Raw genomic sequence first — 24,050 nt, 5'->3', positions numbered from 1 at the left:
CTGAGGCGGGCGGCCGGTCCGGGGCTGAGGCGGGCGGGGCCCGGCCGGGCCGGGACGGCCCCGAGGCTTCGCGGGACTCGAGGGGACGACGGGCGGCGTCTGCCTCCGGTAAACGGGCCCGGGGCGCGCCCAACTCCGCGGGCCGGATCGCGGCGCCGCGCCGGCGGCCCCCTTCCCTCCGTATTTATGGGATACAGAGGCTGCAGACGCTCTCTGGCTCCGTGCCGCCCATGGCTCTGCCCGAGGTGCTGCCAGGCCGCACTGCCGGAGCTCTGCTCCAAGGGCCCGTCCTTCGCACGTTGTGCTCAGTGCGGTTCTTCGTTGTGGGCCTCGGGGGATCACGGAGGGGGGAGGCCCGGCCTCTGCTGGGCGTGCGGTGCCACAGCGCTGCTTAAAGGAAGGGCTGAGCTATTGGGTGCCGTGTGCCGCCTGTCTGTACCTACCCGTGCTTGGAGACACGAGGGTCTCGGGTTTTGCTTTTTTGGAGATAGACAGAAACACAGTTTTCCGCTTCTTGTGGAAATGTAGGGCTTATGTCTGTGTGACTCGGGGCTCGGCCGGATGGAGCCATTTATTTGATGCGCTCGAACGTTTAATGAATTGAAATGAGTATCTCTATGTGCCTTGGAAGGCATCGGGTCACGTTGATGTTTCCTGGTATCGCTGCTGACGCTGTGCCATAGGGGGCGTGGGGAGAAAAACTATTTGCGGGCTGGTACTGCGTGTGCTTAACCTTAACCAGAGGTACCAGTTTTGTTGTGCTGTTCGTTATCGGGTTCGGTTCTCTGCTGGTTTGACAGCACTGACACACAGGGGCGATGCAGGACGGCGCTGAGCACGGCCGGGCTGTGACCGATGCGTAAGTGCCGGCACTGCGCTGTGCCCCGCTTTGGTTTCGCTCTCCCCATGGCCCGGCTCCCCGGGGGCGGTCGCTGCCGCCGGGCCGGAACGGGGCGGGCCGGGCCGGGCGTGCGGTGGGCGGCCGGGCCGCGCGTTACATCACGGCAGCTCGGCGGCACGCAGCCGGGCCGAGCCGCCGCCGGGCGCTCAGGCGCTCGGGCACCTGCCGGGGGCGGTGGCCGCCCGTCGCCGGGGTCGCCGAGGAGCCGCGCGGTAACTTTCCGCCGGGGCTGGAGCGGGACGACGGGGGAAAAGGAAAAGGGGAGCGCGAGGCGCCGCCGCCGCCCGGGCAGAGGCCTGCACCGCACTCCCGGAGCTCGGCCGCGGGCGGCGCTGGAACGGAGCGGGGCGGCCCCGACCCGCCGAGGCGGCGATCGCGGCTGAGCCTTTCCGCAATCGGGCTCGGGCCGGAGCGGACGGCGAAGGGCCCTGACCTGGGAACGGCGGGGATCCGGGGTCACGGCGCTGGACGGGGCTCTATGGGAGGAGGGAACGGGCGGGTGGAGGGTCGAGGGCTGGGGGTGTCGCACGTGTCCTGCGTCCAGAGAGCCCGGGGCTCTGCTGGAGAGGCAGTTAGGTGCAGAGTGATGTTTACTCGGTTGGTGGTTGCTTTGTTAAGTTTTCCTGTCTGTGCAGCTCAGCTTTGTATTGCTGTTGGTTCACCTGGTACATGCTGTCACCCCTGAGCACCTGCCTTCTGGAACACAGACCGGTGGCAAGTGTGTGTGGGGCTGTAAGAGGATAACTGCAAACATTGACTTCTCATTGTGCCATTTCATTGTTGTTGTGTTAAGGTCCACAGACTCTTAACAGTAGCTGTTCCATTGCAGGACAGCAACATCCCTTGGATCTCTGCTTGAAGAGGAATGCTTTCTCTCATGGATCCCCCCTTTCTTCCCTCTAAAGGCACAGCTGGGCCCTTCACTGTAAGGCTTTTCTAAGGGAGTCTCCGCCACTGACTCACACGCCTGACTAACGCTTTGGATCGGTGCTGCAGCCAGCTCCCTGCTGTAGCTGCAGGTCATGTTTGCAGGGAGGGCAGACAGTCCTCTGAGCTCTGCTGCTCATCCCAAGGTGCATGGAATGTGCTGCTCCCAGGCGCCAGGGAGAGGGCTCTGTTGGGGACGAACAGAACAGTGTGCTTGCTACTTCCTTCAGTGAGTAGTGGTCTTGTCTTCCAGTTAAGAGAGCAAATCCAGTGTGAAAGCTGCAGCTGAATGTTACAAAGCTCAGCCTCGCTTTCTTTTGGGTTGCGGAGAGGGCATTGGACATAGTACGGGTTGTGCCAGGAGCAGATGGAGTTTGGCCTTGCTGCATTTCTCCACAACCACACCCGGGACACATTCACCAGAGGGTTCTTCCTGCTGCAAGGCCTGCGATGCAGCTGGATGCTGCTGCCTGCTGTAGTCGCTCACTGCAATCTGACGCTTCAGTTCAGTAGGATTTCTTAATTATGTTCGCTTACAGAGGTGCATCCATGACAGAAGGCGGCCAAGTTTTGGAAGAGGCTATAATAATTAGCTCCCCTCCCGTCTCCACCATTCCGTAGCTGTCCAAGGAATCCTGCAGCTGCTTGTACTGTAGCGGGGTGCAGGGAGGAGCGCTGTAGCAGGGACTGTGTGTATGAATCACCTAACCAAAAAACGTCAAACAACAGGAAACTTTATCACTGCCTTGCTGTGCTCTGGCTGTGTGCCTTCGGTTACCGCTGCTGGCAGTTAGCAGCTGCTGCAGCTGTGTGCCTGGTCACGACGATCCCTTTGCTGGTGCAGCGAGGAGCCGGCGGAGTGCAGGACAACAGGCGTGTGCTGCAGAGCTTTGGGCGGGAGCTCAGTGCCTGATGCTGAGCTCACACTTGTAGGTAGAGCTGTGTTTCCAGCATGTTAAAGCGTGTTGGATTGCTGTTATCTCTGCTCACACAACATTTTCGGTCGAGGTGCTTTCTCTAGGAATTGCCGGTACAGTTCTGGAAGCACTCGTTGTTTGGTGAAGGGAAGGATGAATTCTGCTGCTGATTGTTTGATCCAGTCTTTAGAAGCAGTGATGGGTGCAGACTACTCATGTTCCATCTTTTGTAACTAGATCTGCTTGTGACTGTGTGGCCATCCAGATGGACTTTTTTTTCCTTCAAAAAGAAGTTTCGAATCGAAAGTCTTTAGCTGTTGCTGTTTCTTAGAAGTGCCACCTGCCCAGGGAAGGCTGTAGAATATAATGTGCTTTGTCTTTGAAAGCACTGAGGGATGATCCTGTGTTCTGCTTTGGAAGCAGCTGCTGTGGAATTCTCCTTGTCACTGATCTTTGTATCTTTGCAAGTTGGATGGTAAAGCGTGTCAGATTTTGTCATTTTCCTTCCCTCGTTCCCCACCAAGCAATAACATTTGCACATCTGACAGCCACAATTTCAGCATTAATGTAAAGCCTTTTGAAAAAGCTGTTTTGTTTGGCTGGGGGAAATTGCTCTGCTGCTCTGCATAGCAGCGCGCTGCCTTGTTTTCCTCACAGCATAATAATTTAGGAGGGCAGGATCACATTCTCTGCTGTGGAAACTGAGTGGGAAGGAGCCTCGTCTTAGGCAGGAGTTTGGGGGAGTGCTTTGTGCACGGGTATGGTTCTGCACCCAGTGTGCAAACAGGTTGAACTTGGTCTCAGATCATACTTCTCCTAATACGTAAGTGCACCGCTTGACCTTGCGTTTTCTTTGTGGTTACTGCAGCTAGAAGCTGCATTTTAATAAGGCTCGCTATGACAGATGCATAGAATATCGTTAAAGTAGGTGAGGCGTTCTGCGTTCTGGCAGATCTTAAAAATATCTCAGTTGAAGGTGGTTATGATGCGTTACTTCAGTGCCCTGTGTTGCTTTGTTCTGTGACTTCCTGCTCACAACAGAATACTTTCTTTCTCCATCCATGGGGTGTAAATGAGCAGTATGAGCTGGGTATCGCACTGGTTGCTGCAATGGGTGACTGCCAAGAGCAGGTGTTCCCTGCCATGTTAGGTTTTTGTAAGGCTTTCTAATAAATACTGGTCAATACACTTGAAGTGAGATCCTCTGCCCCTCCTGGGGATGGGGAGCCTTGGCTGACTGTGCTCCAGCTATGAAAAAACATGGCTGCATGCTGAAAGCAAGGATCCCACCTGCTGATTTTAGGTCACGATTTGAGTTGGTGATCCAAGTAATCCACGTAAACCTTGTTTTGCATTTGGTGTTTTCTAAAAGCAAGGTTTGTTCTAATCAGCTGGGCTCGTTTATTACTTGCTGAGCAGGCTGATAGAGTGTATCTGCATACATCAGTTTATGTGTTATATCACAGCAGCTGTTTACATTGGAAAGTGGCCATTTGAATTTATTAGGTGAATAACTTCTTTCCTAGTGACTTCTGCAAAGCCGTTTGCATTAAAAGGTCAAATTAAAAGCATGCAAAGTTACATTTTTATAATTGGACTGTAATCAAGCACTGGACACATAAGAAAAAAATCAGCTTGCTGGCATGTGCACTGTTAAAACAGTTTTGCTTTAACAAGGCGCTGTTATCTGTACTTATCAAAATGAACTGCATGTTTTTGGTCGCTGTGTCCTTCCAGATCTTAAAATGAGTGTAACTCATCCTGCCTTGTGTTGTTTTTCTTCATAGATTGGAAGAGAAAAACACCTCCCTCCCCGTGCGTGCTTCCCTCCCCCAGCCTGCAGTGAATGATCACATTGATGAAACAGCCTCTTGTCCTTTACCGATCGGTCCTTCAATGGATTCTGGTTCCAGGGACTTAAGAACTTTCTCTAGTTTAGGAATTGCATTCTTTAACATTCCACAGCGACTGTGTGCTGCTTGGAGAGGGTTTGTGCAAGTGTTTGTGTTAGGCTTTATCGTCTGTTAGCGTTGTTGTAGAAGATTTAGTGAATGTAATCTTGGAAAAATGCGTGTGAAGTCCTCTATGAATAGAAACATTTGGAATTCAAGTGGTCTATTTAGGGCCTTTGTGAAATGAGGGCAGAGAGGTGCAGGCTTCTGAACCAGTTCTGTAGTGTCTTGGTGCCCAGGGTCATGTGTGCAGGAACGTGCTGCTCCCCAGAGGACTCCACATGCTGCTCCACTGACTTTCCTGGCTGTTTATACATGGGCAGCTCTCAGTTAGGTGTACACAGTGGCTTCTTGAGCACCTCCCGGGGGGAACCCGAGTGCTGATGTTTGTGGGCTCATGGAGGTGTGCTGGGAGAGCCTTTGGAGAGCCTTTGGGTTGTGATAGCACTTGCCCCGACTTGCAGACAGTGTGGGGCCCTCAGCAGCATGCTGCAGCTCGCACAAGCACTGCCACCGAGGCAGCTCCACACCGTGTGATCCTCGTGCTGGAGATGAAGCTGGCGTGTGGCCTTCAGGTACCCGCTGTGGGAGTGTTTTGAAATACAGAATCCAGGTGAGCTCAGCCCCTGCCATGAAGCTCCTGTTATCCATCTGAAAGCAGGGCAGTTAGCTTTCAGGCTTTGGGGGAACTGAAGAAAACGTTTCCCTTGCTCTCCAGAAGCTGCCAAATGGCTTTTTGTTTTCCTGGAAGTAGAACGGGAGTGGAGAAAGTGGAATCCTTTTCCTGAAGAAAACTTCTTTTTTCCCTCTCTATTACCTGTACTTTGAAGATGTTTTCCTGTCATGCTTTTAGCAGCAGATTGTGGAAGTTAAAACAAGGAGAGGCTGGCGGTTTTGTTCTGCCCTGTTCCAGCGTGGTCTCCCAGTGATGCATCCCAGTACTTGCTGTTGGTGGTGCCTCCTGCGGCGTCCCAGAAGCAGCAGCCGTCCCCACACTTACCCTGATCCTTGCATTAAGGCTAAGAAGCCCAGCTGCTCGCTGGCAGCCCCATTACCTGCTCCCACATGCTCACGCTTACATTGCTGGGTCTGCAGCTGTTTCTGAGAAGGTGGCTGCCAGGAGCTTTCTGCCTGGAATAATGTTTGCTCGCTTGCTTCATGTGGCACCTTCCCAAGCTTTCATCTGCGCAGAACTGCTGGCTCGTGGTTCTTTGGTTGGTGGCCTGTGGGTTCTGCCATTGACTTCCTTTTCCTCTTCCTGACAGGACTGCACAGGAACTGGGAATGGGGTGCGCTCCTCGTGCTGTGTTGCTTAGATGAAACCCACAGTCTCGTAATTAGGTTCCTTTTTTTTCTTTTTCTCTATTAGGGCTTTTCTACAGACTTCCAATCTGTTCTGGCCTGTAGGAATTTGGGCCATAGAAAAGCATTGATCTGCTAGCACCTCAGGTACCCTTGCCCTGTGTTAGGGCTCTATTTAGATGAACCGGGGGAAGCTCTGAGTGCCTGGGGATTACCTGCAGGAGCAGAGGCTCAGCTTGGCCAGCTGGAGGGTGTGCCACTCTGCAGCCATCCCACTGGCTGGTGCTGGACTCTGCCCTGCTCCGGACTGTTTTCCAGCTGAGTGTTTGTGGTGATGTCAGGCGGTGTGAGAAGGGAACATGACTTGGCAGGACAAAGTCTGCAGAAAGTTCAGCTCTGCATTTGGCCAGGAACCTCAGAGGGAATGGGATCGACACACACATTCTGCTACACAGACTGTCACACGCCCTCTCGCACGCTGCTCTTCCTGTCACACGGATCCTCTTTTTCTCATTTTCAGACCTTTAACCCTTCCCTTCGAGCTTTCATTTGTGGGTTTATTTAAAAAAGAAAAATAATTCCTCCTTGTCCTGCTGCTATTGTACCTTCTAAGTGTTGAGCTGGAATGACCCCAAAGCAGAAATAGACCATGAGGGCCAGGATCTAGGATAAGAAAGTCAAAAGCAGGGAAAGTTTGCCTTCCAGCAGAGCTCCTAATATTCTTCTGGCCTGCACCCCTACGCCCCTAAATGCCCACCCCTACTGTGTTTCTTGGTGATTTTTATCATTTCTTCTTGCTGATTTAGGTTCAGATGTATAATTCAGCTGTAGGATGGGAAGCTCTGCCTCCCTTCTGCCCTTCTAAGAGCCACATTAGCACAACCTGCCAAAATGTATCCCTAGGTAATGGATGAGTGCTGAATAGGCCAAGATGTAAAATGGTCCAGCTTGCTTTGAAGCAATTTAGACTCAGTTCTTCATATGAGTGTTTCAGTAGTATTGTCATTTCTTCCTGACCTCTGTGCTACATCTAGGGATAGTATTTCTATGAATGGGAATTGGTACTTCTCCCCTACTGCCCTTAAGGGAGTCATAATGAGTTTCCTGCCTGCTTTGCAATCCAGTACTGCGTTTCTCTTTTGCCTGTTATGAGCAGTAGTATTTGTTTTGATAGATGCTTTTAGGTGGGATGGTGCTTGGATACTAAATGCTGTATAGATGCACTATAAAAAGCTGTTTCCCAGAAACAATTCTGTGTTAGTTATGGTGATATGCAGCATGTTGATGAAAGGAAGTGGGTGGAAAGAAGGAAACAGAAAAATGAACAAGCAACTGTACCAGCACTAACAGCCCTCTCCTTCAGTTTTTCTTTCTTCTTTTGCCTCGTGTTCTTCTGTTGCAGAGGTGCTGAAGGATAGAGACCAGTTCGAGAGAGGGTGTTCTGCCAGTGGCTCGGTCTGTGTTCTTCCTCAGAGGAACCAGCAGCACTTTTGGGTGCTGATACTGAATTGATGAGCTGAGCACATCTTCCCTTGGTGACGGCAGCTGCTGGAGACAGTTGGTTAGAATAGGCAGGGGCCAGGGGATGTTATTTCCTGAGGGTTCCGTGGAGATTAAATTACTTTAAGGAAACAATCAGGTAAGCAATATGTGGTTATTTATCATTATTTTCTATGTGCAGAGAAAGGGCAGCAATGCTGTTTTTCTGGCTGTAATTTCTTCGATTCTCTTATTTGCTGTAGGCTGAGTTTAGCCCTCTTCCCTGGTCTCCACTATGAGGGTAGGCACCGTTATTTCCTTGGTTTTCGCTTATTCTCATTTCCCTTCAGTTTGGATATAATATTGGGATGGCATCTCGCACCCCTTGTGAGTCAAACTTAAGTTTCCTGAAGCAGGGATGTAATATCTGGGGCTCAGGTGATGTGGTCAGAAGGACAAGAGGATTACACCCATAGCCAATATAGGTGCCGTAGGAAGTAAATGAAACACAAAGCAAAACCACTTTTGTATAGATATATTTAAATGTACAAGGGAAAAAATATCTCATGTTTGGATACCTTAATTTGCATGGGGAAATTGTGACTGGCAGTGCTGTTGCTGCCACGTGAATTTCCATAGGGAGTGCACTTACAGCTGATGCTGACAAACACTCTGCAGAGCAGGCTGCTGGTTGGATCCCCTCCCTTCCCCTTCTTCCAGGGAGCAGCACAGAGCTGCCCTTTGCTCCTTCCATGGGAGGAGGGGGCAGCTGTTTGGCTCAGTATGCTTCATCCTCCTGGGAGGAGCACAGATGGGATTTTTCCTGTTCAGAGCTTCTGTCAGAGCCTCGGTTGCTCTTCCTGCCGTCTGAAGGTCGGCACTGATAGCAGAGTCAAACTGCCATTTGACAGTTGGAGCTGGATTTGCAGCCAGGAGCTGGGGATTATTGCAGTTCAGTTGCAGTTGGCAAGTTCTGCTCGCTTTCTCCCCTGTGGTTACTGTGGAAGCTGGCATCAACCCAGGTGGCTGTGTTCCTATTGCCCCCCACACTGGGACGTGGGGCTATGGCTTGGCTGGGCTGGGAGATGATGGCTTGTCATTTGTAGGATGGTTGGGGGTGCTGTTACTGTAATATCTTCTTTACTGGAAGCCAGTGCACACTCTTGTTTTGGCAGCTCTGAGGATGGCTATATTCTAGATCAGCCTGAAGCTTGAAAGCTGAGGGAAAGAGACAGTAGAAAGCCTGGGAGAGATAAGAGGGGCTGGAGCTTTGCTAACTCAATCTGACTTGTGCTGTTCTGTAGACTTCAAGGGAACGTGGGTCAACAACCTCTGGAGGCATTTCATGTCAGCAAGGTGCCACATCAACCCTGATAGACTTCTTATTAATTTTCAGTTAATTAACTAGGGAAGAGTCTATCCTTTCGTACCATTATCTGTTCCCTCACTCCCTTTCTGCCTCTTTCTCTCTTCCTTTGTCAGAGGGAACGATGCTTCCATGCAAACAGGAAAAGAGACCAGAGAGCACCCTGTGTGCAGTGTGAGTGAACGGCAGTAACCCCGGCTCCTTTCTCCTCCTCTCTGCAGGATCAAGGGCAGCTGGGAGGGAGCGAGGGAGCGAGGGAGGAAACAGAAAGGCTCAGCCCACTTCATGATCTCACCCACCATGAGAGCAGTCTCTGTATCACTCTTTTCCCCTTGCTTCTTGTTTTGACATGGCACCCTTTGATCAGGCCGAAACCAAGAGGTGAAGGCAAGGGCAAACCCAAAACCTCAGTCTTTGGATGTAGGGCATAATGAGAGAGACAGGTGAGAGGAGAGGGAGCATCTCCTGCTGGTTGAGACATGTATGGAAGAGCTGACTTGAAGAGCAGTGGCTGTTGGAGTGAGGAGCTCCTCTACAGAGTTTGTAAGTTTCTGGGCATGATTGGAACCAGCATGTTCTGTCTTCATTTCAGGGATAGTGTTGGAAGCCCTGTTCCAAGAGAGCCTTGTGTAGGAAGGAAGCTAGTTCTGTGCTATGGAGACACAGCCTGGGAGTGGTTCACTCAGAGTCATAGAGCAGTTCTTGCCCTTGTTTGTAAACATAATGTTAAACTCAGTGCTCTCATGTTGTGCTTCTTTGCACACCTTGCATTTTCATGTTTTGTCCCTTCCTTTGACAATCTGAAGTTGATGCCGCACCAGAGAAGGTAGAAGAAGAGCATTAGATTGCAAAATACCTGTTAGAACTTATGGAAGAATTGAAAGAGCAGTGTTTCCTAAGGGGCTTTGTTCTATGCTGATGCTGTAGGTTCTGTGAGCTGTCAGTCCATCGGTGTTTTTGCTTTTTTACTCAGCCATTTGGGTTGACAGCCAGCTACCCAAGGTATCATCACTGGTGTATATGACACATGAGCACAGTCACAGCACTGTGTGTATACATTTACAAGGTCTGTACTGTTGGTACTGATGTGCTGCGGTGTGCCCTGGTGATGCATTACAGAACTAAAACAACTGCTTACTTTCTCTTGTCTGAAAGCTGTGGGATTTTGTAACCTAGCAGGACTCTGACCAGTAACTCCTCTTTTGAAAGATCCAAGGGACTTGCATAAACTTAAAAAGTCAACATATCCTCTGAGCACCCAGTGCTTGGAGGCAAAGGGCCCACTGTGCTCTTCCTCTCGTTATCCCTGACTCCACAGCAGTTTCTCTAGCCATAGAGTATGGTGTATGCTCACCAGGTTCCTCTGTTGTAGAAACTATGTTGGAGAAGTGATTGCCCCATCTCTTGTCACTCAGCCAGTGCTGGTTTCTATAACTGACAGAGTTGAGACAGACAGTGCAGGAGATGATGTCAAGAAGGCCATGTTCCTTTTTGTAGTGCAGGCTTGCAGAACCCTTCTTTATTTCAAGTTGAAGTGGTGGTACAAATTGAGAGATGTGAACCTCTGGTAACATGAATGTTAGTATGGAACTCAAGAACATTTGGAGTTGTGTGAAAGCAACCCTCGTGTATTTCTGTGAAACTTAACTCCCTGCCTGATCACAGCCTCTGGTATCTGCCTGTGGGGAAAAGCCTAGTTGAGCTTTCATTACCTGGCTCCACCAGAGTGCTGCTGTTTGTAGTTAGGGCTATTTTCCAGAGCCTGGAACTGTTACTGCATCTACAAAACTAAAAATACCATGTCTTAGGAGCAGCCTTGGCCTCTCATCTTTCCTGCTCCTGTCTGGCCCGTTCTGTTGGGGAAGTGCCAGAGGCTGGTGCATGGGGTAGGAGCACATGGGCTGGTTTCACAGCATGAAGTTAGTGCCTGATATGCCATACCCCTGCTGTGTGCTGTGTGCCTGCAGGCTAGTTTGACATTGCCAGGAAGTCAGCAGTCTCTTTTTTAGGGAAAAAAAACCCTCCCCTTTGGGCTCCAGATGTCCTGATGACAACAAGTTTCACTCTTGCAATGTCAGTCGTGATTATGTGGATGACATGATTTTGTAATCCCATCAGGAGGAGCCCTCCTCCTCCCTTACTTCCCGGAATACATTGCAGCTCGTGGCTGAGTTGCAGCAGGGCTGCGTTGCTGCCTGCAGGCAGCAGGGCCTGAGCACTGTCACTGTCCATCAGCTGGAGGGTCAGGCCTTCAAGAAGTGCTGCAGTCCTACCAGCAGTGTTTAATTCTTCACAGTAATTGATGCTTGAGTGAATCTTTTGTGTGATTTAAAGGAATGTGGAGATGTACTCGGGCATCTCAGCTTTCTGTTTTGTGCCGTAATGTGTCCCAAGAGATCTGAAGATGCGCATAGATGAGGAGCATATGTGTAGGAATCCAAGGCAGCTCTGGGTTTCTCTCACTGAAGTTCCCATCTCCAGGTGGTGCTCTGTGCCTCTCCATGAGGTTTGCTGTTGCTGCAGGATTTACTGTGGATAATTTTTTTAAAGTTAACAGTGATATTCATGCTGTTCTCTTGGGAACTTCGAATTTCTTTAGACTGTTTGCAAATCAGATCTGTTACGTTATGGTCTTTTACTCTGGGATTTCAAGTTCTGTGGCTTCGTGTTCTACATTTGCTGCAGTTGCATTTATCCTAGTCTATTCCTGTAGTGACTGTGTGGCCGTGTCCATCAAGGAATGGGAGTTTTGAGCTCTTTATGCAGTCTGAGTCGGTGTTTACAAAGGTCACATAAATTAATAAGTGATTTTTTTAATATATGGTTTATAACAGTTGCTTCTGTTGTTTGCCACAGCATAATGAGGCATGGTAAGAGCACAGCAATCTTGACAGTGTGGCTGGATTTGTACATGATGACTGTTGCTCTCAGAGTTCTGGGAGAGTGGGTGGTTCTGTGGGACAACTGCTTTTGTCTTTTGCCCTTGGCATTCTGAGAGAAGTTACACGGTCTGGTCCAAACACAGAGGAGAGAAGAAGGGGCTTGGGGCAGTATCCTCTGCCTCTGCCATTCAGCAGGGCACTGTGTAAGGCATGTCCCTGTTTACCTGATGCTTTTATGTTTGTGCACAGTCTTCTGTCACCTCCTCTCTTCTAGAGTGGCACCCTTCCAGTCCGGAACTCAATCGGCCAAGTTAAACTGGTCCTGGCCTTTAAGGCAGTTGCTTTTTAAATCAGTTAATCCTTTTAGCTTGCATTGGTAAATCACAGAATTAAGATCAAGTGATCTGTATGCACATTGGATCAGATAAAGGTGTGTTTACGCTCGCAGTTTACATCAGTTTCACTTAGTCTTTGCAGTCTAACTATCTGGTAAGACTTCTTTTGTGTTTAGGTAGTAGAGCTTTTTGGAAAAAGCGATTGGATTCACTTTCCAGGTTCATGTTACATAGTGTGGAATTAGTGCTTTATAATAAGGATGCTTTTTAGTATCATTTCCGAGTTCCAGAAAACAGTGTCCCCAGAAGGTTGGTGCTGAATGTTTCCTGATAGTGGCACAGTGGCCGTGGTTTCCCTTAGGCGTGAGTCTGGTTTTCCATTTATTTTTGTAAGTCGGGAGGATTTGTAATCCACATCTTTGCTGCATCGTTGATCCGTGGCACAGCCTTCAGCTGCTGCTGCTCGTAGGGAAATTAGTCATTGCTCTATCAGCGTATCAGGATTGTCTTTTACAGTTTTCTATGTGCTCTGGAGTGCATGCAACTCCAGCACAGCTGGCAGCAATGAGTAATTGGTTCCTGGAACCTTCAGCAAAGGCCTCTGGTTGTGGAGTTTGGAATTTCCCTCTCACATACTTGGAAAGGTTAGGGCTGGAGTCCCCTGGTGGTGCTAGCGATAATGGATGTTTGTCCTGCTTTGATGTGACAATAAACAGTTTTGTGTCTGAGTGTGCTGTTAGTGTATCTTTACCACGGTTTGTCAAAATATTATTATAAAGGAATAAATATTGATAAAAAAACAAAGTTGTCTCTTAATAAGGAAACAATCTTGCTGCTTGGGATGCATTCTGTAATAGTTTGGGAGTTAACAGTCTCAGTAGCTGAAGTCTTGCCTCTTTTGCCTCTTTTTCTCCACAGGTGCTTCCTTTCTGACTTTCAGTAGCAGAGGAAGATTAAAGGCCTTGAAGAAAGTTGTCTTCTGCTCCTTACTCTGCAGTAACAATGCTGCAGAGATGAGATTATAGCAAGCCCTTCCTGTGTGGCCTCCATGGGTCCCACTCAACTCAGCACACAGGACCATGGGAAGAGGGTGGCAAGTGTATTTGAGATGGAGGAGGAAGGGCTTTCACTCTTCTCTGGCTCAGAGAACCCTCCTAAGCATGCAGGTATGGAAAAATTCTTATTAAATGCATACAAGGTAAAGGGATTCCATTCTTTAAGCTGTGAATAATACTGGTACTTGGGAAAAGTTCTAGAGTCAGTACATCTGAGACACTGGTGTCTAAGACTAGAATCAGTTGCTGGTAGTTGAATATGGCTGAATTGATCTAGCTGGTAAAGATGTTGAGTCCTTTGCTAATTTGACGCTCTAGAAGTAACATCTGTGTGGGAGTAAAATTGATTTTGTTAGCTTTATCAAAAGCTGCTGAACAGCAAAACTTTACTGCAGGTGGCAGCCTGACAAGGGTTAGTGCTGCAAAGAAAGGTTCTGGCAGATTGACATAACAAAAAGGAGAGTGGAGTTTTCCTCTATGCATTTGTTTTTCTAGACTGTGTATATCCACAGTAATTAGACATGCTAGGCCATGGTATTCTGAAGCTGCGTGGCATAAAAAAAGATGGGGACCAGAATTGAAAAGTAATCTTGCACAAAGGACTGAACTTAAAAGCATGCCAAAGAATAGAATTGAAGTTTTACAGTTAAAGCTGCCACTGACATAGAGAATCCTGTATCTTCAAAATGTAAGAAGACATAATAGAACATCACTGAACAGATAACAGGGAGAAAAAGAAAGCCCAACAATCAGCAACTTAATGAAGGAATGACAAATCAGTGCAGTCAGCTGTTGAACAATGAGGCCAGTCCCTGATACATTATTGAACTAGGACCCATCAGTAAATTAGAAACAGAGTAGTTGAAAGGGGAAGAGATATAAACTTCCAGCAGAAGTCCTTAAAATAGATTTGAGGACAGAAGAAGAAAAAAGTTAATAAATGCTTTACAAAAGATGCAGGGAAGTAACAGAATGTGGAGAAAATTGTTAAATGAAGAACCTACTAAACAAGGAGGACCACAATGAGAGGCAGAGGTACTGAGATGGTGGTCAAGCTTGATACAGTTCAACCTTTGACTATGCAAAATGACAATAATAAGCAGGATAACTGAAATACCTAATATTCAAACTGGAAAATAATTTCCTGAGATGAAAACTTAAGACTGTTAGACTCAGTAAAACAGTCATAAGGGTGCTCGTCAGATCCTTAGGTAACTCATTAAAGACAGTCAAAAGGTATGTGCTGGATGGATCCATCGTGTGGAGTTACTGATTTACCCTCTGTCACTCAGAAATCTGAACGTGATTCGAAGCTTCATCAAAGTTATTACACCAGTTAGCATATGTACAAAAGGAGACTGAGTAACTTGAAATATATACAGGCACTGCATAATTTCTTCTCCGTAAGAGATTGTGTGAAGAGAAGTACAGTAAATCAAGAGAGGAGAATATCAGAGGCTTAACCTTTCTGCTGACATTTTCCTGATCCCCAGTCTGCAGTGAGATGTGTGTGCCAAAACGAATGACCTGCAGACCTTTGCAAAGTCAATGGAATTGAAAATCAACACCGTGATACTTAAGTCTGAAAACCAGTATGAAGTGAAGAGCACTTATAATAATTTCTGAGCTTTATCGAGGCCATTCTGTCTGTAGTTTTATGACTACATAAAGTCTGCCATAGAAGGTTCTGTAACATCTTGAATTTCAGCTCAGTTTCTCAGCAGCTGTTTGTTAGGTGGCTAAGTCATTTCTGCTGATGGAATATGCAGAACAACATCAGGCTTGAACACATTTTTATCACTTTGATCTGCCCCATAGCAGGGTCAAGTGTAAAGCTATATCTGCTTACATATTTGGCATGGAACTGTTTGGATTATGTCAGTATTTGGTTTGTTGCAGAAGATACGCTTGCCCCAAAGGAGTGAAATAGGTGACTTTATCTTTTCATCCATGTATGTAGGAGATAGTGGGTTTGAATGAATGTATTGGTCATTGCAAGGTATGGGGCCATCATTTGCAAACGCCATGCTTCCCTCTTGTGTGTGACTTGTTTGTTTTTTGCTACTGTTCTTCTCATAGAAAACCCCCCGCTGAAGCGGAAGAAGGGCCCAGCCCCCAAGATGCTGGGAAATGAAGTCTGCAGTGTGTGTGGGGACAAGGCCTCAGGCTTCCACTACAACGTGCTGAGCTGTGAAGGCTGCAAGGGCTTCTTCCGCCGCAGTGTCATCAAGGGTGCCCAGTACGTGTGCAAGAATGGCGGCAAGTGCGAGATGGACATGTACATGCGGCGCAAGTGTCAGGAGTGCCGGCTGCGCAAGTGCCAGGAGGCAGGAATGCGGGAGCAGTGTGAGTGCAGGAAGGGGTGCTGGGGGGTGCTGGGATGACGGGGTAGGGGTTGGGCAGGTGGCCAGCGGGGGGGTGTGTAAGGAAGAGGACAGTGTGAACTGTAGGGAGCGCATGTAAGCCATGCATGCTTCAGGCTGGATTGCATGTGAGAAGGTGCTGGGAGCTCATTGGGGATTACATGGAGAGCTGAGGCTGTTGGTGAGACAACACTGATGTGCTGAGATCCCCAGCCCTGCTGTTTTCTTTGAAAACGCTGTTTTGTAAAAACTCATGGAGTTCTCATCAGAGAAAAGACTTGCAGCTAAGGTTTACTTGTTTTTCAGTATGCTGTCTTTTGGTCTGCACTATGAGGTTTGTCACCATGCTCTTTAAATGCCAAAAAGCATTTCCTGTATGTACCTCGTGACAGAGGTCAAGGGCAGCACCACAGTACTGCAGCTGTGTTTGTGCAAACTCAATCTTGTTGCTGCCCTGAGTGAACTTAGTTATTTTTCTCACTGGACCATAAGGCTGCTGTTTCTGAATATTCAGCAATGCTCCTGCTCACATATCAGAAACAGTGTTCCCCTGTCAAGGCTCCCAGGTTTCACCCCCCTGCTGACCAAGGCTGACTGAATGGGTGTTCATTTAGCATTAATTTTCTGTGAAGTTTCCTTTTGTGACCTTCAGCAACCAGTACTGTGAAGAACAAAGAGTATTTCAGAAATATCTCTAAAATATACTTCTGCAAAAACTGTGAGCCTCAAGGAGCTGCAGCAAGAAAATGTGCTTTTCATTTTTTGCAAGCTGAAACACAGCGTGCTTGACATATATAATCTTCCACATGGGTTTGGATCAGCTTTATGTAGGCTGTCTCTGCACTGTATCCCCCAGCATCTGAGAGCCACAAAAAGAGATGTATGTGAAAAATGATTCTGTAAGGCTGCCTGTCCATCCTGTTAACTCTTCTGTTGCAGGTAGATACTACTGGAGAGCCTCGTTATGTTTCAGTGTTTGCTCATTGTTTTTTGGTGAAGACATTAGATACACTTGAGCCCAGGAAAACTATGTCAGAAGGAATTATTGGCTCATCCTATCAGCCACTTGTCTTGTCAGCACTGTATCCATGCTGTAAATTTGCCTTGTTAATCATGACAAAAAATGAGATTTTTGTTTCCCAGCTGTTTGTTTGGAATGTCATTCCGTCTGCAAATTGTTGGAAGCATTCTTCTAATTCCCAGACTGAAGTTATTCATGGCCAGTTTATCTTTCTTAAACCAGCATGCACTGTGAGGTTTTATATCTTCTCCATGGAAAACTGAGTGGTTCAGATTATTTGGAATTTAGTGTAGTGAAGGAAGCTTACACATAGGCAGTTTGCAAGGTTTTCTGATACTTGGTAACTTGTTACTTAGATATAAATTCTTCATGCATCTGAAGACTAAGGTGAGGGACTGTTATTGCCTTAATCAGTCTCTTCTGTTCTTAAATTCATACTGTGACTAGCATTCTCCAGTCTTACAGGTCATGTTTGATGTGATAATTGTATTGAATTGAATGCCTTTGCTATAAGAATTCTCATTTTGTGTATGTGTGCTCCTGCATACCTTCCCTTACAGCTGGAAGTCTGGGATAAAGGTTCATCTCATCTTGAATGTGTTACGCTCTTGGGCTTTCATTCCAATCCTGTGTATTGTCCACCTTGGAACACACAGTCACAGTCATTGCCTCGCTCTTGCCTTCATGTTTAACAGAGTTCTCCTGAGAAGTGCAAGCTTATACTTGTTCAATTTTGGGGCCTGCCTTCTTGTGTAGCATCCATTTTTCCTTGCTCTGTCTGCATGCAAAATGACCAAAGGGTTTTGCAGCAAGGTCAAACTTTATTTTTTATTTTTTATTTTTTTGTTTTTGAAGATAGAGTTTCCCAGTCTGCTTTCTGCTTTTTGTTCATTTATCGCTAGCTTACAGGGTGATTTCAGTCTGGCTTGCAGGTAGTTTTTGCAGCTTTGACTTAAGGAAACAACAAAAGTCTGCATCAAAAATCAATATTTTTTTCCAATTAACTTAGTTAAAGGCATCTAAATAAATTTAACTAATGAGCAAACGGTTCAATAAGAGTTTCCACAAGCACATACCCCTGACTTGTTTTATTTTCTACTATGTTGAATATGAGTAGTATCACTCTCTGATTTCATGACTGAAGGCTTCCAGCCCAACTCAGAAGGACTTGTGTTCCTCCTCTGTAGGATTTATACAAAGCTGTCCTTTCTTTATTCTACTTGCTGTACATTTCTGCTGCAGATGGGTTGTGTAGAGAGTTGTCCTTTCATGGTTCAACTCCAATGATTATTGACTAACCTATTAAGAAGAAAATTGGATGGCACAAATGGTTAACTTAGCAATAGCAGAAAAAAAGAGAAAACAACAGGATTATATAAAATGGACTCATCACGATGTGGAGAGAGCACCTGTTGGACTACATTGAATGATATTTTGGGAAAACGGTCAGTGGCAAAAGCCATTCCTGACATATTCAGGGCAGCATGATGGGAGCTTCATGTGTTCACTGTCCTTTGTGAATGTTGTACAGGACAGTACAATTAAAAGAAAGGCAATGGAACAAGTGGAGAAGAGAGTGAGGCACAAATAAGTGTCACTATCTGTATCTTGTCCATGAGTGTACATAAGCCAGATGCTGGCAGCTGTAACCTCTGCTTCTCCGTCCACAGCATTCTGCCCTGTGTTTAGTGTGGTTTCCATTGTTACTCTACGACTGATCTCTGGCTGTTCTTATTGTAGATGTTCTGTCTGAAGAGCAGATTAGGCTGAAGAAGCTGAAGAAGCAGGAGGATGATCAGGCACGGACAGTCGTGGTGCGTCCAAACCCTCCACAGCCACCAAGTCCTTCCCACCAACTGACACCTGAACAGTTAAACATGATTGAAAAGCTTGTGGCTGCTCAGCAGCAGTGCAATCAGCGCTCGTTCACTGACAGGCTCAAAGTGACGGTAAATATTCCTACCAGTTAAAATATATAATAGTAAGAATAATAAGGAAAAAGTGGAATTGTGAGGAGTCAGGGTTGGGGGTGAAGTATTGGGTAGAATGGAAATGCTTGAGGCATAGTTCTCTATAGAACAACTGATATTTCAGCGTGTCTAAATCATTTTCTTTGTCTGTTGAATTCATCTACTCATCCTTCTATTGTTTTTTCATCTTTCACATACATACGCTGTTCCTTTCCATCTCCACAGCCATGGCCCCAGGTTCCTGACCCTAATAACCGCGAAGCAAGGCAGCAGCGTTTTGCTCACTTTACAGAACTTGCAATTATCTCTGTGCAAGAGATTGTGGACTTTGCCAAGCAGCTACCTGGCTTCCGGGAGCTCACCAGGGAAGATCAGATTGCTTTATTGAAGACTTCTACCATAGAGGTGAGAGGTTGTCTCCCCCATAGTATGTAGTAACAAAGACAAAAGGCTCTCGAGTACCCACCTTGCACAAATGGTTTTACATCCCTTTTTCTGGGATGGCAGGCTGAAAGAAAGACCTCCGCTCTGTAGTGCGAGGCTATCCTGGCAAATGGCCATGGAGAAGAATGAGGAAGGAGCCTTGGCAGTGAAAAGCAGATAATCCCTTCCCAGGAGGAAACAATGCAAAGGGTGCAGCAGAATTTACATTGGAATTTTGAAGCGTTTTGAGAGAATCACGCTTGGTTATTTTCTTCTTTTTTCTTCTGTTTTCTCTCAACAGATTATTAATACTGTGATGTTTTTTCCTCTATTCAAGCGTATCTAACTGTGATCTCTGGTTTCAGGTGATGTTGTTGGAGACATCTCGGCGCTACAATCCAGAGATTGAAAGCATCACTTTTCTGAAGGACCTGAGCTATAATCGGGATGACTTCGCCAAAGCAGGTGCTGCATTAGACAGGTGTTTCTTCCTTCCCTGTCTTGTGTTCCTTCATCTTTTCATTTCTCTTGTGGGCTGCTGGAAATAGTGTATGGGACTTGAAATTAGATGAGGAGTTTAGCTTTGCTTTTAACAGAAGGATCACTGCGATCCCAGAGAATAAACAAGAGCCATAGAGAGAGACTGGAAGCAAGGAAGGAAACAATCTTGTATCAGGATAAGTGAAAAAGAGTGGTAAGAGTTTTGTTGCTTAGGGATGAGATAGCTGTGGTAGAAGGGACTCAAAATTGATACATTCTCATAAGAAGAAACTTCAGTGGTCCACAAGACTCAGAAACTCAACTGCTGTGATTCTTTCTACTTTCCACAGACAAGTTCATGGTGTCTCAGGCCTCCAGATTGCTGATGGCTTTCTAGGAGCTTACTGCCACATCACGCAACCCAACTGTACTTTCAGACTTTAATGCTCATTTTCTCATGACAGAGGTTCCAAACTCCAGGGAACTGAACTTTATTTCTTTTTCAGCTTTTAGTGAACACTTTTCCTTCTCAGTGTTCTTCGTGGTAGCTTTTTCTTCAGGTTATGAGAAAGACAAAAATAAGGCAGCCAGGAAGATTCCCTCCATCCTGCTCTTACGTACTACAGGAATTGAGACTTGGAAGCTATTTTAGGGGAAAGGCTTAGTTTTCAGCATGCTTGTACAGCACATAGCATGAGTAGATGCGATAGGACAGGGTCTTCTGTATTTTATGACAGAGTAAATGTCATTGTACTTCTGCCAGGCTGCTCTACCAAATTTTTAAGGTAAAGGAATTGAGTAGTTCAGACCTCTTGGAACTGCTTTTTCATCTCAAAACTTCAGATGAATCATCAGCATGGAATTAAAGCTTTATTTGCCAGCAAGAGAGCTGCCAAGTTTGAAAGAGATGGTGAAGTGGAATAGAAAGCATAGATTTTACACTTGTGGGATTTTGTCTTGGGGGTAGACTTACCTGAAAACTGGTCATGTGTCTGCCTGCCTGTCTTCCCTGCTCCCTGGCATATTGAGTGTGTTTCTGACGGCTTATTCTGTGAGATGGAAAGAGAAAGAGAGGAAGCAATTGCCACTACTGACCCTTACACTCTTCTGTTTGCTGCAGGTCTGCAGTTTGAGTTCATTAACCCCATCTTTGAGTTCTCAAAGGGAATGAACGAACTACAACTCAATGATGCTGAATATGCACTTTTAATCGCCATCAACATTTTCTCTGCAGGTAAAAAGCCAGGAGGATCTGAAAGGCTGCAGCACTGAGTTGCAGGGTAAAAGAAACAGTTAAGGAAGATTATGGAAAGCAGAGAAGAAATAGAAAGTGTAAGATCTTAGGATGAATGAGCATGTTATTACTTCTGCTTGGAGTATTCATTATACAATGAATCCTCCAGTGCTACCTCAAGGGAAAATCAGATTCTTCTCTGAAGATGTGTGTAACAAAATCAGCCAATATTGATCTACCTCATTTAACAATTGCTATTTTACCGTCCCCTTAACTTGTTTGGTGTCTCTGATGTGCTATGGGTAGCATGGCGTGAGTGACATCTAGTGGACAAGTGCAGGTACTCTGAGAGACCAGCATTGTTCTGGGCCAGGAAAGGGCTCCGAAAAGAAGCTGCCTCTACTCCTTGCATCTGTTTTCTGCGCCTTGTGACCTGAAAGATCAGAATTATTTATTTGTTCCTGTTTTCGGACTGGCTTAGCCAGTCTCACCTGAATAACTGCAGCTCCTCATCTTCAGTCAGGCACAAATGTGAGACCAAAAAAATCTATATAGTGCTTTTTGGTCTCTATAACCTTCTACCTCAACAGGAATCATGTCTAATGCATACGGGGAGTCAGATATGTTTGAAAAAGATCAGTCAGAGAAAACTGGCATAGCTGCTGCATTCACGAATGACTGCCCCAGCTGTGCTGGGTGAATGCTAGATGAGTTTTGGGGAGAGACAGTACTGAGGCTAGACCAGTGCTAAATCTAGTGATGCTGCTTGTAGCAACCTGCTTACTTCTAACCTGCTTTTTGATAGACCGACCGAATGTGCAGGACCAGTCCCTGGTGGAGAGACTACAGCACACCTATGTGGAAGCCCTTCATTCTTACATTTGCATCAACAGACCAAACGTAAGTGTCTCATTGGAACGTCCCTGAGATGATACAACCTGAATTTGTGTTTGTACAGGCTCAGTTCTGACAGTAGTGTCAGGAACTTGCTGCCTCTTGCTGCCTGTACTGTCCTGCTGTTCCCTTCTGTGGCTATGTGATAGCAGCTGTAAATGGAGTATCTGTGACCTGTCACAGCCTGCTGTTCTGCATTGTGCTCTCTAATTTGCTAGTGTGGAAAGTCTGGAGTTCTGGGGCTTGGTGTTGTGATTGTGTTTTTCACACTGCTGCCTCCAGGATAATGCTGGTTCTAGAGGAAACTGGGTTTGTCTATAATGCATCATCCGCAGTGGTTTGGTGGGGTCTGTTAGTTTTTAAAACCCAAAGTTTTAGTGCGGATTTACTAACAGCTGTCAATTTCTGACCCTGCAGGATCACCTGATGTTTCCACGGATGTTAATGAAGCTGGTTAGTCTTCGGACACTAAGTAGTGTTCACTCTGAACAGGTGTTTGCCCTTCGGCTGCAGGACAAGAAACTCCCTCCCCTGCTCTCAGAAATTTGGGATGTGCATGAGTGACCGCGTGCTCCCAGGGCACTGATGTGCCGACATAACGCCGTGTCCCAGCCTTTGCTAACGAGAAGCCAGCCTCCCCTCTCCAAAGCACTGAACTCTGGGCTAGGCAGTGCAGAGAGTGACAAGCTTGGGGTTTCAATGTTGTAATGAGACTATGCAGGAGGCAGCTGGGGGTAGATCAGGTGGTGGGGGTTGGTTTTGATGTAGTGCCCACACCCCAAATGAATAATGCAAAACATCTGAAAACGGTAGAAATGAAGACTCTCTCCACACATGTACACCTCTTTCTTCAGTCTCTTTCTTTTTCCTAAGCATGTCCTGGGGATTTGCTCGTTGATCCTTTCCTCTCTCGTTGATTATGAAAATGAATCTGCAGGAATTTGCCAAACCCTCTCTATTGAGAGTAACCCAGCTCAAAAGGCTTATGCAGGGTCCCCAGTGTACCTGGATCTGAGGAGCTCAGGGAAGTCAGTGTGTATGTTCTAGGGGTTTCACTGGGTTTCCTATAAATAAAATATCTTTTATGTACTGCCCTTTGCAAAGATTCCAAGAGAAGTAGCTGTTATTTCTTTATTGTGAGACTTCATCTCTAGAGTTGCTCTTTCATTCTGGCCTTCCTTTGGAAAGAGGATTTCTCTGATGTTGGAACTAAGTGATCTTTAAGGTCCTTTCCAACCTAGGCTATCTACAGTTCTAATGTGTAGTGCCCGTTGTCTAATGGGGAAATCTTCTGGGTAGGGAACATTTGTACACCGTAAAAATGTCAGGCATAAAGTAGAAGACTTATTTTTTTTAATGTAATATATCACAGTTCTATCTCACGCTGATTTGCAGCCAGTTCACTTTACCTTTGACTTGCTAACAGCTGGAAAACTTTAGTTCAAAACAAATCAGGGCATAGATTTTTTTCTGTCTTTAGGAGTGGAAGAGAAGAGAAAGGTGGGAAGGGCTGGTACCTAGGCAAGGTAGATGTGGTGGAAGGATCTCCAAAACTTCCAGGAATTTGGAGCATATGGCATGTGTTCCAAGGTGAGTGTGAAGATGTATTGGCCAAGGGGAGAGGACACGCTGCACTTAGTGAAATATGTGGGCATTGCACAAACTATGGGCTGCACAACTCTCAAATCAGGGGCCACAGGAATATCAAGTGTTACTACATCTACTTGCATCTTCTTCCTCATGCCAAAGTCTTTCCAAGGTACTTTCTCGAGGTTCCAGTGGTTGTGATGGGATACGGAGGTCCCTGCTGTGTGAGGAGTGCCAACTGTTTTAGAAGGACCATTGGGTCTTGTATCCTTTCTTCACGTTGGGCGCAGTGAGAGCCACACTGGATTTATGCCCCGCCTTCTTAAGTATCCACATCCAAAAGTATTCTAGGACTTAAAGCAATATGTTGTCTGACAAGAGAAACGTACTGTTCCAAAAGATGTTCCTTATTTTCCAAGAAACAACATCTTTTATGGCTGATCTCAGAGATGTAACCTGAAGTATCCTGGTAGTTTGGTCTCATGGGTCTTCTCTATCATAAGGGTCTGTTTGCTTGCCTGGTGAGCATCCCAAGAGCCTACATTCACGTGGCTCGTGTTGGTTTTGTTGTTGGTTTGTTATTTTTCCTTTGGCTGTGTATCTGAGCGCTATGCCCGTGGTGAGGGTATTGTGTCCATTTTGCACTTGAGGTTGGTCCCTTGCCACTGGCCTTCACTCTGCACCTTTGTAAAGCACTTGTAACAATCCGTAAAATAATCTGTTTGTTTTTTTTTTTTATAACTCATTGCAATTGCAAAAAAAAAAAAAAACAAAAAAAGAAAAAAAATCTTGTTTAAATCTGTATTTTTAACTAATCTTGTTTGAGAAATGTTAATGTTTATATAAAAGAATAAAGCCTAATACAGGATTTTGACATTCTCTGATGCCATCATTAGACTGAAGGAAGGTGGAGTAAGTTCTTGGTGTAACTCCGAGCTAATAAGCAAGTGAGGATGTAGGCT

The 24,050-nt window shown here is 46.3% G+C and overlaps 1 protein-coding gene across 6 annotated transcripts; it reads left to right on the top strand.

The window, feature by feature from the left end:
* Positions 1-26: 26 nt before the first annotated feature.
* On the top strand, positions 27-23,956 carry NR1H3 (nuclear receptor subfamily 1 group H member 3). Of its 6 annotated transcripts, none has more exons than XM_015864305.3 (9): positions 27-108; positions 12,980-13,227; positions 15,196-15,462; positions 18,241-18,449; positions 18,696-18,875; positions 19,259-19,358; positions 20,494-20,607; positions 21,413-21,507; positions 21,919-23,956. In XM_015864305.3, exons 2-9 carry the CDS (start codon positions 13,110-13,112, stop codon positions 22,063-22,065), a joined length of 1,230 nt encoding a protein of 409 aa, XP_015719791.1. In that variant the 5' UTR covers positions 27-108; positions 12,980-13,109; the 3' UTR covers positions 22,066-23,956. The 6 variants fall into 6 exon arrangements, with proteins under 6 accessions (XP_015719791.1, XP_085404960.1, XP_015719793.1 ...); XM_085548834.1 differs by lacking the exon at positions 27-108 and adding an exon at positions 723-744; XM_015864307.3 differs by lacking the exon at positions 27-108 and adding an exon at positions 732-859.
* The last annotated feature ends 94 nt before the right edge of the window (positions 23,957-24,050 follow it).

Source organism: Coturnix japonica, chromosome 5 (assembly GCF_054131305.1).
Source record: "Coturnix japonica strain WE chromosome 5, WE-NBRP24, whole genome shotgun sequence".
Taxonomy (NCBI): Eukaryota; Metazoa; Chordata; class Aves; order Galliformes; family Phasianidae; genus Coturnix; species Coturnix japonica.
Note: the sequence above shows the minus strand (reverse complement) of the source record. Positions and strands in the feature narration are given on the sequence as shown.